Raw genomic sequence first — 13,627 nt, 5'->3', positions numbered from 1 at the left:
AAGCACTCTGTGGAGAAACACTCTAAGATCATGCAGATATCCTGCTTCTCATCAAAATATTCCCCTAGATTTAATTTGATGGCTATTGCCCAAACAAATCTTTATTAAAATGGTTTACTAAGATTAACTGCCTCCCCTGCTCCCCCCTCCCTCCCCACCTACACGTAGCCATCATTGGCTGCTGACCCGGCTCATCCCAGTCCCATGGTGGCTGTCCTCAATGAATCCACCAGAGCAAGCCCTCTGGCCCAGTGATGGGGAGGCCAACATCCTGCCTCTGCCCTACATCCCTCTCCTGAGTAGCTGGAATACCTAGGACCCTCAAGAGACACACTTGCTGTGGGACCGCCCTCCTCTAGTCCCGTCTCAGACCTGGGAACTGAATCCCTTCCTTCTGAGCCAGGAAGGCTAAGAACTGACATGAATGCCTGTGTCCCCTTGGGTAAGGGACACATTTACCAGGTTAAGAGAGTAAGGATGTGCTCTTGACCCCACCTCACACCCAGAAGTCAGCCGCACACACATCTCCCCTCCGACAAGTGCCTACTGGACCCTGCCAGGTGCTGTGGGAGGTGGAAGGCGATACAGCATGGCCCCACTCTTCAGGGAGATGATTCAGGTACAAAGATTAAGACAACAGAAGAACAGAATTTAAGGAAAACAAGAGAAATGTCCTAAATGGCCTGACAGTCCCAGGAAGGAGGAGCACCCCACATGGGAATGGTCAAGAAGGACTTGGAAGAGCAGGGCATTGGAGATGGGCCTGGGAGGTGGGCAGGATTTAGACCTGATGGTGTGGGAGGATGCTCCAGGCAGGGGTACAGAGGGGCACCATAAAACCATGTGGTTCAGTTTGACTAAAGGGAGGGAAAGAAGAAGTGAAGTTTGTTGAATCCTGGTGGGTCCAAGGTGGAATGTGAACTTAGTCCATGGACAATAGAGAGCTATTGCAGGTTTCAGAGAAGCAGAAGGAAATGGGCAGAGCTGAGCTACGGGCAGAGATGGGCTTAATCTGCTAACATAGAAATTCTATTAAAACCACTGGCGCACTGGGCTGTAGCCCAGGAAGACCCACATCCATCTGAGGTGCTATGGGCGTGCCTTTCTGCCGCCTGGCCGAAGGGTGACTCTTCTCAGGCCCGTGCAATATCCACGACCAGGGCCAGAGCCCATGTGTCCCCAGGGAGCGGGGACATTTCCACCTCAGAAACGGCCCACGTTTCAACTTCTACCACCGGTGCGGTGTTTTTGTGTTTTCACTGAGAAAGTTTTCCTTCTTGGTGAGATGTTTCTTTTTAAAACAAAACAGAAAATAAAACACGACAACCTCCCAAACAGTGTTTGTTCCGGAAGCCTCCAGGTGGCTCGCGTCTCGCCCATCTGGGCCTCGCCTTCTGAGACGCGGATGCCTGACTAGCAGAACTTGGAGGCAGTCATGACCAAAAGGTGCCCCAACAATCTCCCTTCCTCAGAAGCACCTGCCTGAAGGTGTTCCTGTCACAGGAAGCTTCCGAGGTTCTAAACAGAAAGTGGCCAAATGACGAGACTGGAGGGCAGGGCAGGGAAAGGAGCAAGAGGCTCTGAATTTGCTAAAAAAGCACTGAGCTGTCCATGCTGAAAGTGATATTCATGGTATGTAGCTATATCTCAGTAAAGCTTATGGGGGGAAAGGCTGGGGCAGTGAGAAGGGACTCTGGGTGATGGGACTGGATGTGGTCACTGACGAGTCACGTGTTGTCCCCTGCAGCCCTCATCAAGTCTTTATAATACCTGCACACTCTTTTAATTTGACAAATAAGTAATTAACCCTCTAGCATAGGGCTTCCCAGGTGGTACGGTGGTAAAGAATTTGTCTGCCGATGCAGGAGACTCTGGAGACGTGTGTTCGATCCCTGGGTTGAGATCTCCTGGAGAAGGAAATGACAACCCACTCTAGTATTCTTGCCTGGAAAATTCCATAGACAAAGGAGTCTAGCAGGTTATAGTCCATGGGGTTGCAGGGTTGGACACAACTGAGCACACATGTGAGCTCACACACACACACACACACACACGTGCGTGCGCCAGGCACCAAGGTGGGCAGGAAGGCCTGGGGCTGGGGAAAGTGATGTGAGGTTGTGGGTAAAAACCTCGGGTCCTGGAGGAGGCCTATCCTCTGTAAACTGAAGTGGTCAGATGGCCCTAAAGCTTCCTGACCCTGGGAAAGGTGGACCATTTTCTTTATTGAAGTTTCAGGACAAGTGACAGGCTCTTCTCCGCAAACACCAAATCATTCTCGGCTTCAGGGTTAAACTCATTCAGTAAAGATCAAAGCCTACAGAAGGCCTGGCCATGGACCCTACACATTCCAGGTTCTAGGACAGCCCTAGTCTCATGTCATTTTATTCTTTGCAAGAAAAATGACTTATTCAATGAACTTAAGACCTTTCATAAAATAAATGCATATAAGTATCCATCAACAGACAAATGGATGAAGAAGATGTGGTATGTATATACGATGGAATATTACTCAGCCATGAGAAAAGAATGAAATATGCCATTTGCAGCAACATGGATGGACCTAGAGATTATCATACTAAGCGAAGTAGGTAAGAAAGAGAACAACAAATACTGTATGATATCACTAATATGTGGAATCTAAAATACAACATAAATGAACATATCTATCAAACATATCCACCAGACAGAGAACAGACTTGTGATTTCATGGGGGGTGTGCACAGGATTGGGAGTTTGGGATTAGCAGATACAAACTATTAAATATAAGATGGATAAACAGCAAGGTCCTACTGTATAGCAAAGAGAACTATATTCAGTATCTTCTGATAAACCACAATGGAAAAGAATGTGAATCATTTTTCTGTACCGCAGAAATTCACACAACATTGTAAATCAATTATACTTCAATAAAGTTAATTTTAAAAATGAAATTCTGTCATTTTCAACAGTGTGGATTGACCTGAAGGTTATTATGCTTAGTGAAATGTCAGAGATAAATACTGTAACATTATCACTTATATGTGAAATCTAAAAAAAGAAATGAACATAACAAAACAGAAACACAGAGGGAACAAACTAGTGGTTATTAGTGGAGAGAGGGAAAGGGAGAGGGACAAGACAGGGGTAGGGGATTAAGAGATACAAACTACTATGTATAAAATAAGCTACAAGGATGTATTGTACAGCACAGGGAATACAGCCAACACTTTGCAATAACTTTAAATGGAGTATAATCTATAAATATGCTGAATCACTATTTTGCATACCTGAAACTAATATAATATTATAAATCTACTATACTTCAATAAAAATACACTCTCCCAAGGCCAAGCCTACCTCTTGCCCAGGTGATGGGGTTTCATGGCTACAAACCACCAATATGGCCTCCAAGATGAATGAATGGTTTCCTTGAACTCATGAACTGGGAAGTTTAAGCACAAACCTAAGAACTGCCCAACTTTTATCGTAAGATAATCAGGTAAAACTTTTGGGGAATTTGTGTGTGTGCCTGTGTGTGTGTGCACACTTGCATGCACACTCACACACCAACCTGATGGTCCCACAGCCTCTTAGCAAATGGTAAAGTTGTCCTCAGAGACATGTGCCTCGCAGAGGCCCAGGGTGTGGGGGTTATAATGGCAGAACCTTCTCATAAATAGTAAACCAAGCCCTAGAGGCCAGGCACTGTTCCTCCCTCGCCTCCAGCATGTCAAGTGTGGGCCCAGCAGGAGGTCCCAGGTCTTGGCTCTGAGCTACATGGGACCAGAGGTTGATAAAGCCTGCCCTGCTTAGGGCTCGGCTGCCCGCCCTAATGACACTGAGAGGAAAACTCCAGGACTGATCTTGGAAACAAAGGAAATTTTGTTCATGTTAGCTGGTAGTGATAACCCCCTTTCTGACCATGGAGTGCTTCGTGGTTAGACAGAACGCAATAGCCTTGTGAGATGGTAGAGCAGGGGTTATTTCCATTTCACAGATTGGGAGACAGGCTCAGACAGGAAGGGGCTCAGAACAACACACACATGAAGAACCAGATCTAGCTCCGGGGCCTCCTCACTCCCTGGGGCTTTGTGTCTCTGACGCACCAGAGATGTGACTTAGTCCAGTGCCCGCTGTATTTGCCCTTCCCCTTGACCTGTACATTGCAGGACCGCTCACAAGCCAATGTATAAAAGTCACTGTGGCAAGTGACACCTGTTCAGCGAGTCTCCGGTGGGACATATCCCTTCGCGGGTGGGGTCACAGCCTGGGCAGTGACACTTTGGGGAGTGACCAGGTCAGGTTCAACAACATGAATTGCATCCACGTTTCTTCTGAGATGTTGCAAGAATCGGAGCTGCTGTGGGGAGCAGACATGGTCAGTCAGCAGGTGATCCTGAGGAAGTCTGTGTTAGACTCAAGTGTAGACCCAGGAGCGCGCCGAGCAGAGGAGAACGGACTCGGTGCCTTCTACAGCATGCTCCTCCTGCTGTTGGCAGGTCTGTGCTCCAGCTGAGATGCAAAGTCAACGGAGATGAGGTCCCTGTACGCTGTATGTTTGATAGAGACAGTGCTCTTAAGGAACACAAGCTCTCCAAAGAAAGGAAGTCTGGGGAGGACAGAGAAAGCCACACTCTTAAGATCATCTGGAAGGTGTTATGGGCTAAACTGTGTCCCCTCTGAAGTCCTAACTCCCAGTGCCTCTGAACGTGACTGTGTTTGGAGATAAGGTCTTTAAAGAGGTAAATAACTGAAATTGAGGTTTTTAGGATGGGCTCTAACTCAATATGACTGGTATCCTTGTAACAAGAGAGATGTGGACACAAAGACACACAAAAGGAAGATCCTGTGAAGACACATGGAAAAAGTGGTCACCTACAAGCCAAGGAGAGAGAACTCAGGAGAAACCAGTGCTGCTAACACCTTGATCTTTGACAGTTTCTCTTCTTTAAGCCACCCGGTCCAAGGTATGTGTCATGGCACCCCGAACAAACCAATACAGGCCTCAGGGAGCTGGTGACATTTGAGCAAAGATAGAGGATATGAACAAGGAATCCACATAGATGTCTGTAGAACAAGTACTCCAACAAATGCAAAAGCCTTGAGGTGAGAAGATGCTTCCGAAGTAATCGGGAAATAATGAAGAGACCAATGGGCTGGAGTATAGTAAGCAAAAAGGAGATGAAATCAGAAAGACAATGGGAGAGATGCTGTCCCCACACCACAATGGTGCTGTGTTATCCAATATGACGGCCACCGTGGCTAGTAGGCACTTGAATGGGGTTAGTCCAAACTGAGATTCAATGCCAGTGTAAAATTCACAACAGATTTTTGAGAACCTAGTACACAAAAAAAAGAAGCATAAAATATCTTGTCAATAATTTTTATATTGATATGCATTGAAGGATAAAATTTTGGATACACTCAGTTAAGTACAGTATACTAATAATTTCACCTTTTTCTTTTTTATAACATAGGTACTAGAAAATTTTAGATTATCCTTGTGGCTCATGTTGTATTTCTTTTGAAAATTTCTGGCCTAGGGTCTGGTGGCTCATGATGAGGACATGAGCTTTTACTTAAATGATATGAGAGCCATTGGAGGGTTTCCAAGTGACAGGATCTGATTCACTTGGATTTTTAAAAGGATCGCTCTTACTGCCGTATTGAGGACAGACTATCAACAAGGTCAGTAAAGGCAAGCAGCCCATTAAGAGGCCATTGCATTCTGGAGAAGATGGAGGACTGGCCCAGCAAGGCAGACACAAGGTAGGCAGAAGTGATCAGATACTGATTATATTTTGAAAGCAGAGCCAAGTATTTCCTGACAGACTGGGCGTGAGGTATGAGAAAAAGAGGAGTCAAGGATGAATCCCAGACTCTGGCCTGAGCTACTGGAAGGATGCCATTGCTGAGACGGGGAAAGATGAGGGAGAAGCAGATTTGGGGAAGAAAATCAGAAGGCTGGTTTTGGATCAGTTAAGTCTATGATGCCCTTTGGTTTCCAAGGAGAGACGTTGAGAAGAAGTCAGGTGGATATAAGAGCCTGGAGGTCAGGGGAGAGTCTGAGCTGGAGATCTGGATCTGGGAGTTATCATCATGAGGATTTAATTTAAAGCCAGGAGACTGAGCGAGAACATCAGAGGAGTGAGTGGGGGCGGAAAAGAGAACAAGATCAAAGAGAAAATCAAGATCAAGAAGATCGAGTGCCTGGGGATCTCCCAAGTTTAAAAGCTGATGAGATGAGCAAAGGAAACGGAGACGGATTCACAAGGTATAAAGAAAACTAGGGAGTGTCGTGTTCCAGAAGCCAAGTAAAGACAGTGTAAGACAGTGTTTTCCAGGAGGGAGTGAGCAATTGTGTCCAATGCAACTGCAAAGTGTGGGAAGATGAAGACAGAAATGACCACCGGATTCAGCAAATTTGGAGGAGACTGGTGATCCTGATAAGCACAGTTTAGGCAAGTGATGGAGGTAAAAACATGCTTAGAGTGGGTTGAAGGGGGATTGATGACAACAAATTTAGACAACCCTTCCAGGGAACTGCACCCCTTTATGGGGAACAGAGAGGTGGGCAAAGGGCAGAGGTGAGGGTAGGATCAAGAGAGCCTCTTTTTAAAAGATGAGAGACAATTTCAGTATGTATATGTGCTAAGAATGAGTCATTCAACAAAAGAAAATTGATGATATCAGAAAGAGTGGCAACTCTTCTGGTGTTTTCCTAATCTCCGAAGTATGCTTATATTGCATTTTCTGCCTTATCAACTATAGATGTCATTTATTGACTTTCTGCTATGATGTGTAAGAGCTAGCTTACTTTTATCATTCCTTATTCCTTTCCACTCCTGTCTCAACATGACCCCACTGTCCTGATACATTCCTATTTCAGTGCATCTGCTGATTTCCTTGGTAGCCTTTATTTCTTGGCCTATCAACTTCAGACAGCATGTCTTGATCACTTACTTCCTATGAGGGTATTCACACCTCTACCCTACCCTCTACACATTAGTCAGTTGTGGTGGGTTGTGTTGGGAAATAACAACACTAACACAACAGCAGAAAAATTTCAGTGACTCAGGTTTATTTCTCACTCGTGCGACAGGTCTTGCCCTGCTTCCGTTGTCTTCTTTATTCTGAGAACCAGGTAGAAGAGCACATCTGAGACCTGCCATTCTCATGAGAGAAAGAAAAGAACAATGGCAGAACCTCACAATGCCTCTGAAAATGTCTGCTCAGGCCCAGCATATGTCACTTCCACTCACTCAGCTGGCCAAAGTGAGTCACATGGCCAGGCCTGATAACGTTGGGCAGGGAAGGAAATAGTCTCCTCCCACAGGAATCATGGCATTAAGTGGGTATGTGACATCATCTTTCAGTTCAGTCGCTCAGTTTTGGCCGACTCTTTGCGACCCCATGGACTGCAGCATGGCAGGCTTCCTTCTCCATCACCAGTTCCCAGAGCCTACTCAAATTCACGTCCATTGAGTCGGTGATGCTGTCCAACCATCTCATCCTCTGTTATCTCCTTCTCCTCCCACCTTCAATCTTTCCCAGCATCAAGGTCTTTTCCAATGAGTCAGTTCTTCGCATCAGGTGGTCAAAGCACTGGAGTTTCAGCTTCAGCATCAGTCCTTCCATTGAATATTTAGGACTGATTTCCTTTAGGATTGATTGGTTGGATCTCCTTGCAGTCCAAGGGACTCTCAAGAGTCTTCTCCAACACCACAGTTCTAAAGCATCAATTCTTCAGCTCTCAGCTTTCTGTATAGTCCAACTCTCACATCCATACATGACTAATGGAAAAACCATAGCTTTGACTAGATGGACCTTTGTTGGTAAAGTAATGTCTCTGCTTTTTAATACACTGTCTAGTTTGGTCATAGCTTATCCATAAAGTCACAGCTTATCTTTCAGTGGATAAATGGAAATAACAATTGATTCTATCACAGTTTACCTGTCAATTTCTATAAGCTGTTTTTTTTTTTTTAATTTTATATTGGCCAAGGGAAAAAATCTTACATCCACCTTTATAGCTATTATTAAGTAGCCTTCAGGGCTTTGCCTGTGGTTGGTTTTAGAAGTTAAAAACCACTGAGATGCATTTATATCATTATGACTAAGCAAATATTCGTCACTACAGAATCAAAGAGACCCATATTGTGCACCACTGTTCACAGACAGACTCTATGCACTTAAAAGAGCCTTTCTTATATTCCACCACTTGCCTAAAATCAGGTCACAGTTTGATTTGCTTCCTATTTAAGCTATACCTTTAATACAGTGTTTTATGTTTTTCCCAAAGTTGTTATTTTTTCTTTTTTTTTTTAATTGTTGATAGAAGAAACATCTGCCTTCTACATCATATCCCTAATATCCTCAAATTCTTTCTCATTTCATGTTTGGAATCTTCTGTTCTTTTTGAAGCCTACTGACTTCCTGATGTAATTGGGTAGGTTGCTTCACTTGGAGATCTTAATACTTTTACATAGCTTTTTGTCTTTCCTGCAGTTGCTAATTGCCTTCTGTTTTTCTTGTTTTCTGTTTTGTATCATCACTTTAATCTCTGACAGTGTACCAATGATACTCTCTACTCTGTGGAATGTCCCCTTCTCCCATCTTCCTCAGAAACCTCACTCCTGGAGCCTTCTGCTCGCCTACAGCAGTGAAGATGGACTGCCCTCCAGGCTTGCTGAACAATTTTATCCTGGGTTGCTTTTCACAGCTGCTCTCAGCTGGATACACTGTTCCCTGGATCTCATACCTTCTTTTTTGGTTTACTCTCTTGTTTTGCTGAGATACATCCTCAAATGATTTCCTTAAAAAGATTGACTAGGATGTAAATTTCCTTGGTTGTTTCACTCTTGGGACTGCCTCACTTCTATATAAAATAAAGGCCTTGAACCAGATGATCTCTAATGCCTATTCAAGGAATATAATTCTGGTTGGTCAGTGTGCATTCTATAAATAGTATACTATATCAAGGAGAGACTTTAAATGGTTCTTGCTCTAAGGAACTTACAATCTACTTGGATAGACAAAGAATAAACTCTTGTAACAGTAATAAAAAGGTAACAACACAAAAGATGCCGCAAGGCAGGGCTTGATTCATCATCAACTAGAGGCTCAAACTTAAAGGAAAGAGAGAGAAGCTGAGCCAGCCTGTGATGTGATGACCAGGAAAAGGAGATCTTAGCTGAGTGCCAAAGAGCAGGCAATATATTAGGGGGGGATTAATTATTTATGAATATTCAACAGTAGACTAATAGCCAACATTAACCTCATGGAATAGTTAACAGTGAAAATTCTCCTCTGTCCCACTTTCCCTGCCACAGAGTTATCAACATTTTCATTTCACCAAGTCAATCAAGATAGAAACAATTTTCAAATATGAAAGTATAGTTTTTCTCATAAACAAATAGATAAACCCTTTGGCCACTTTGGGGCATAACAGTGAACTTCCACTACATGTATGAGCAATTGTGTATACTTATAAATGCCATACCTGTTGGACTATGGAAGTATTGGCCATGGTCTTTGTTAGTAGAGTTTCACTGAACAGGAAACTACCATCATTCACTTTTCAAATTCATTTTGTATTGTTCCAATGAGGATCCAGAATGACCATAAATCACTTCCCCTTCCCATTGACTCCCCAAGAGAGGAAACATCCCTCTGATGGTATGTTACCCCAACAGCCCTTCTGCTTGGACCAAGGCAGCACCAGGGAATTGTAAGGACTAGGTTTCTCCATGGTGGGTCCTGCAGACTGGATGAGCCTGAAATGCTGTCAGAGAAAAATGGTGCCTTCATTCAGCCCAGCACTGGCACACCCATCCCATTTGTGAATGAGGAGAACACTTGCAGGCAAGGAAGTTTCCAGAAAAAAGAAGAGCTCTTCGGGCCCGTGCTGCTACCAGTTTCCAGAGAGCAGGAGTGATGTGAGGATGGCAAATGCTTGGAGCCACACGATGGAAACTCTTAGCAGGGTCTAACCTAATACTATTCCTTCTGGGAGGCATCCTCTGAACCCCCATCCCAGCCCTGGAAGAATCAATTACTGCTCAAATGCTGTTCCTGCTGCCATTATAGCAATAACAAATTTAAACAACGTTTGCATCAGTTTTCCTCAACAATCTATGACATTTGACTGATTTAGTCATCATCACATCCCCAGTGTCAGGCACGCAGTGGGTTCTCTGTGTTTGTCGAATGAAAGAGTGAACAGATTAAAAGAAGCTTCATATCCTCAAAGAGCAGGGCCAGACATGAATATTCAGTTTTCACAGGAGCATCAGATAAGCTGGAGGACCTGGAGAAGTGGATCTGAGCTAAGGGAAAATTTTCTAAGCACTGGGGACATTCAAACCCCAACAGGGTCAGTTGGGGGGGGGGGGTGACAAACAACAACAAAAAAAGCCTGGAGATTTTGCTTGTGCTTGTCCAGGATTCCACTGCAGGTCAAGGGAAGCAGAGAGGTCAATAAATACTCAGAAGAAAGGTCCCAGAGGGCACCCCCCCCCCATACACCAGAGATGGGATCAGTGCTCAGCTCTGCAGAGGGTCAAAGAGCAAGAGGGACCCACGGTCTCCAGAACACTCTCTAATGGCCAGCCCCCGAGCTTTATGTAATCTCATTTTATCCTCCCAGCATCCCGGAGGGACAGGCATCCCTGACTGACAGATGAGAAATACCAGCAAAGATCAAGAATTCCCTTCAGTGTGTTTGGGGGAGGTGGGGGGGTGGGGGGGGGCAGGGACCCATGCACCCAGTTAGTTGTACAGTGACAGCCAATACAAAACAATAAAATGCCTGGATTTTCAGTCACTGAAAATTCGGAAGTCTGTGTACCCATGGCTCACCTCAGCCTGTTTTATTACTTTTGTAGTTTGCTTTTTCTCTCTCTCTGTCTCCTTCTTTTATTCTGGCTTCTTAGAAAGGTTTCTTACAAAAATCCCATAGGATTCTGATCTAACAATAACAGCAATAAAATGTTATCAAGGGCACGGGCATGCATGCTCAGTCATGTCTGACTCTTTGTGACCCTCTGTACTGTAGCCAGCCAGGGTTCTCTGTCCATGGAATTCTCTAGTCAAGAATTCTGGAGTGGGTTGCCATTTCCTCCTCCAGGGTATCCTTCCAACCCAGGGATGGAACCTCATCTACTGTGCCTCCTGCATTGGTAGGTAAGATTTTTTATCACCCAGTCACCTATGTAAAGATAGAAAAACTGGGGGAAAGGGGGGAGGAGTTGGCAGGAGGGCAGGGGGTGTGGCAGCGGGCCTAAGGGTGGGAAGGGGACCTAGTCAGGCAGACCCAGGAGGTGCCCAGATGAACAGGGCTGTGGCCTGACCCAGCAGAGACTCGATGTAGCTCTGCCCACCTGGCACCAATGGGCTTCTTTCCTCAAAGACCATAGGATGGCATTTACCTCACCACTTAAAGAAAAGGAGAATCAAGACACATCCCTGCCAGTGATCTTCACATCCCCAGAGAGATGGACTGGCAGTGTGTTTTTCACTCCAGCAGGTGGGAATTTCTGACACAGCTAAATTAGTCTCGGCTTGCCTTCTCACAGGGTCTGCACGTGCACAGAGAGCCGGCCTGATGCCACCAACCAGGCTGCTGAAGGCAGCGACTAGCGGACTCCCAACTGAAGGCCACCTAGCCATCTGCTCAGACAAATACACTTCTCCAGCAGCATCCCCCCCCACCTCCCCCTCGGGGGCAGAAAGATGAGCAGGAAGGGGAAAGTGAACCCGACCTGCGTGGGTGGGTGTGATCTTCGCTATCAGCACCCCCAGAAACCCCTGCAAAGCTGGTTAAGAGCGGGGCCGTGAGAAAGGCCAAAGCAAAACAGAAAGCCACTTCTAGCTGACCTCTGTTCTTGGGAACTTGGAGCCTTGCAGCGGCAAGCTTTTCTCCTGGGCACAGAGGTGCCTGCCTCTCCAGTCCCGCGCGGAATTGGAGGGTGGGGTGCTCTTAGCTCGGAAGAACAGCCAGTGCCAAGTTGGCAAGCTGGGAGTGAGCGGGGAGGGGATGCAGACAGATTTGGGTGTGGGGTTAGGAGAGGGAGGGTCAAGAAAACTTCGCATTTCCTCCCTTTATGCCCCCACTGGGCACTCCTATCTCTGTAATGGGCCTCTGTTTTAAAATCTGGGACACTGGTGCCATCAGAGACCGTCCAGGCCGCCAAAGTCCGACACCCGCGGGCGCTCCACGTTCTCAGGAACGGAAGCGATGGGGGGAGTTATGGGGTCAGCTCTGGCCAAGTGCGGTTCAAAGCCACAGGCATCTAAACTAATAAAATCGTCCCTCTTCGCCTCTGTGTCCTGCGGGGGTGCTGGTGGAATCGCCCTGACGCCGGAAGGCGGTGGAGGAGACTCTGGCTAAAGAGCTCTCGCCCCCACACGCCCCTCACCGCGCGAAGGCAGGCGGGGCTGAGGGGTGTCTTCTGTCCCAACTCATCTCCCTTTTATCCCCAGCTCGACCAGACTTCTCCAATGCCCAGGAGCTTGGTCATCCCCACCCGCGGCCCCAACGCTGGTCTTGCTGGGGCCCCGCGCCCCTCGGAGGATGGAGCTCGTGGGAGGGCGCGCCCGGCGGAGAGAAGAGGCAGGATAGCCGGGGCCGAGAGAGCCGCCCGGGCGGCTTGCGGGCAGACTCCAACATTCCCGTCAAAGTTTCCGGCTCCTCGAGGCCGGATCACCTGGCTCCCAGGTCGGAGAAGGTGAAAGGCGTGTCAGGGAGCCCTGCTCTTCCCTCCGGGCGCCCCCTCCACGCGCTTCTGCCACCTGCCAGAGGGCGCTAGGAGCGCCGGCGCGGCACTTGCAGCCCGTGGGCGCGGCCCGAGGGTCCCTCCCTAACCCCTCCGCTGCCGCCCTCAGCTCCCTGGGTCCGGGGAGCAAGGGGTCGCGGCCGTCGCGTCTTACCCAGTCCCGGCACGAAAGTGTTGAGGAAGAGGCAGATGACGGCCACCGGGAAGGGCATGTAGGGGATGGCGGCGCGCAGGGGGCCCTTCTTCTCGCGGACTTGCACCACCACCCCGCTGGACGAGGACGCCCCCCGCTCCGCCGCCGCCACGGCCGCCGCCGCCGCCGCCGTCTCGGCGTCCTTGTGCGAAGGCTCCATGGCCGGGCGCGCTCCCCTCCCCGGGAGCCGGGCTGCCGCGGCCGGTGCTGCCGCCCTATGCACAGGGGGCGGGTGGCGGGCGGCTTTCCGGGCACTGGGATCCGCGCCGAGCTCAGGCGGCCAGCGCGCTCCGGGTGCGGCGCGGCTCGCCCGGAACCCCGCACGCCCGCGTCCCCACGCGCCCGGCCCTCTGCCGCGCGCTCGGCTGCGCTCCCACACCCCCGGCGGAGGGGCGGGGAGGGCGGCGTGACACCCGGTGACAGCGCTCCGACGCCCCTCCCCGCGAGGCCCCTTCCCCGCCCTCCCTTCCGCTCCCCCACATCCCCCCGCCCCCCAAATACCACTTACAAACCTGGGCGGAGGGAAGCCAGCAGAAGAAGACCGTGGAGGGAGCTGGCTGTCCAGATACTGGGAGGCACGGACACACCTCTCACTCCCCAGACAGGTGAACCGAGCGGGGACCTCCGCCGGGGACAGTGAATTGGGCGCGTGCGTTTGGCTCGCACCGAGGGGAAAGGC

At 48.3% G+C, this 13,627-nt stretch overlaps 1 protein-coding gene across 1 annotated transcript in view; it reads right to left on the bottom strand.

The window, feature by feature from the left end:
• Positions 1–13,300, bottom strand: part of STUM (stum, mechanosensory transduction mediator homolog) — a 63,311-nt gene extending 50,011 nt beyond the window's left edge. The window contains exon 1 of the mRNA XM_065936752.1: positions 12,910–13,300. Within this exon, the coding sequence (XP_065792824.1) occupies positions 12,910–13,108 (199 nt within the window). The 5' untranslated portion in view covers positions 13,109–13,300. The remainder of the gene's footprint in view (positions 1–12,909) is intronic.
• Positions 13,301–13,627: the final 327 nt, after the last annotated feature.

The sequence above is a fragment of the Muntiacus reevesi genome, chromosome 5 (genome assembly GCF_963930625.1).
Source record: "Muntiacus reevesi chromosome 5, mMunRee1.1, whole genome shotgun sequence".
NCBI classification, from domain to species: domain Eukaryota; kingdom Metazoa; phylum Chordata; class Mammalia; order Artiodactyla; family Cervidae; genus Muntiacus; species Muntiacus reevesi.
The sequence above is the reverse complement of the archived record's forward strand: the minus strand, read 5'-3'. Positions and strand labels throughout refer to the sequence as shown.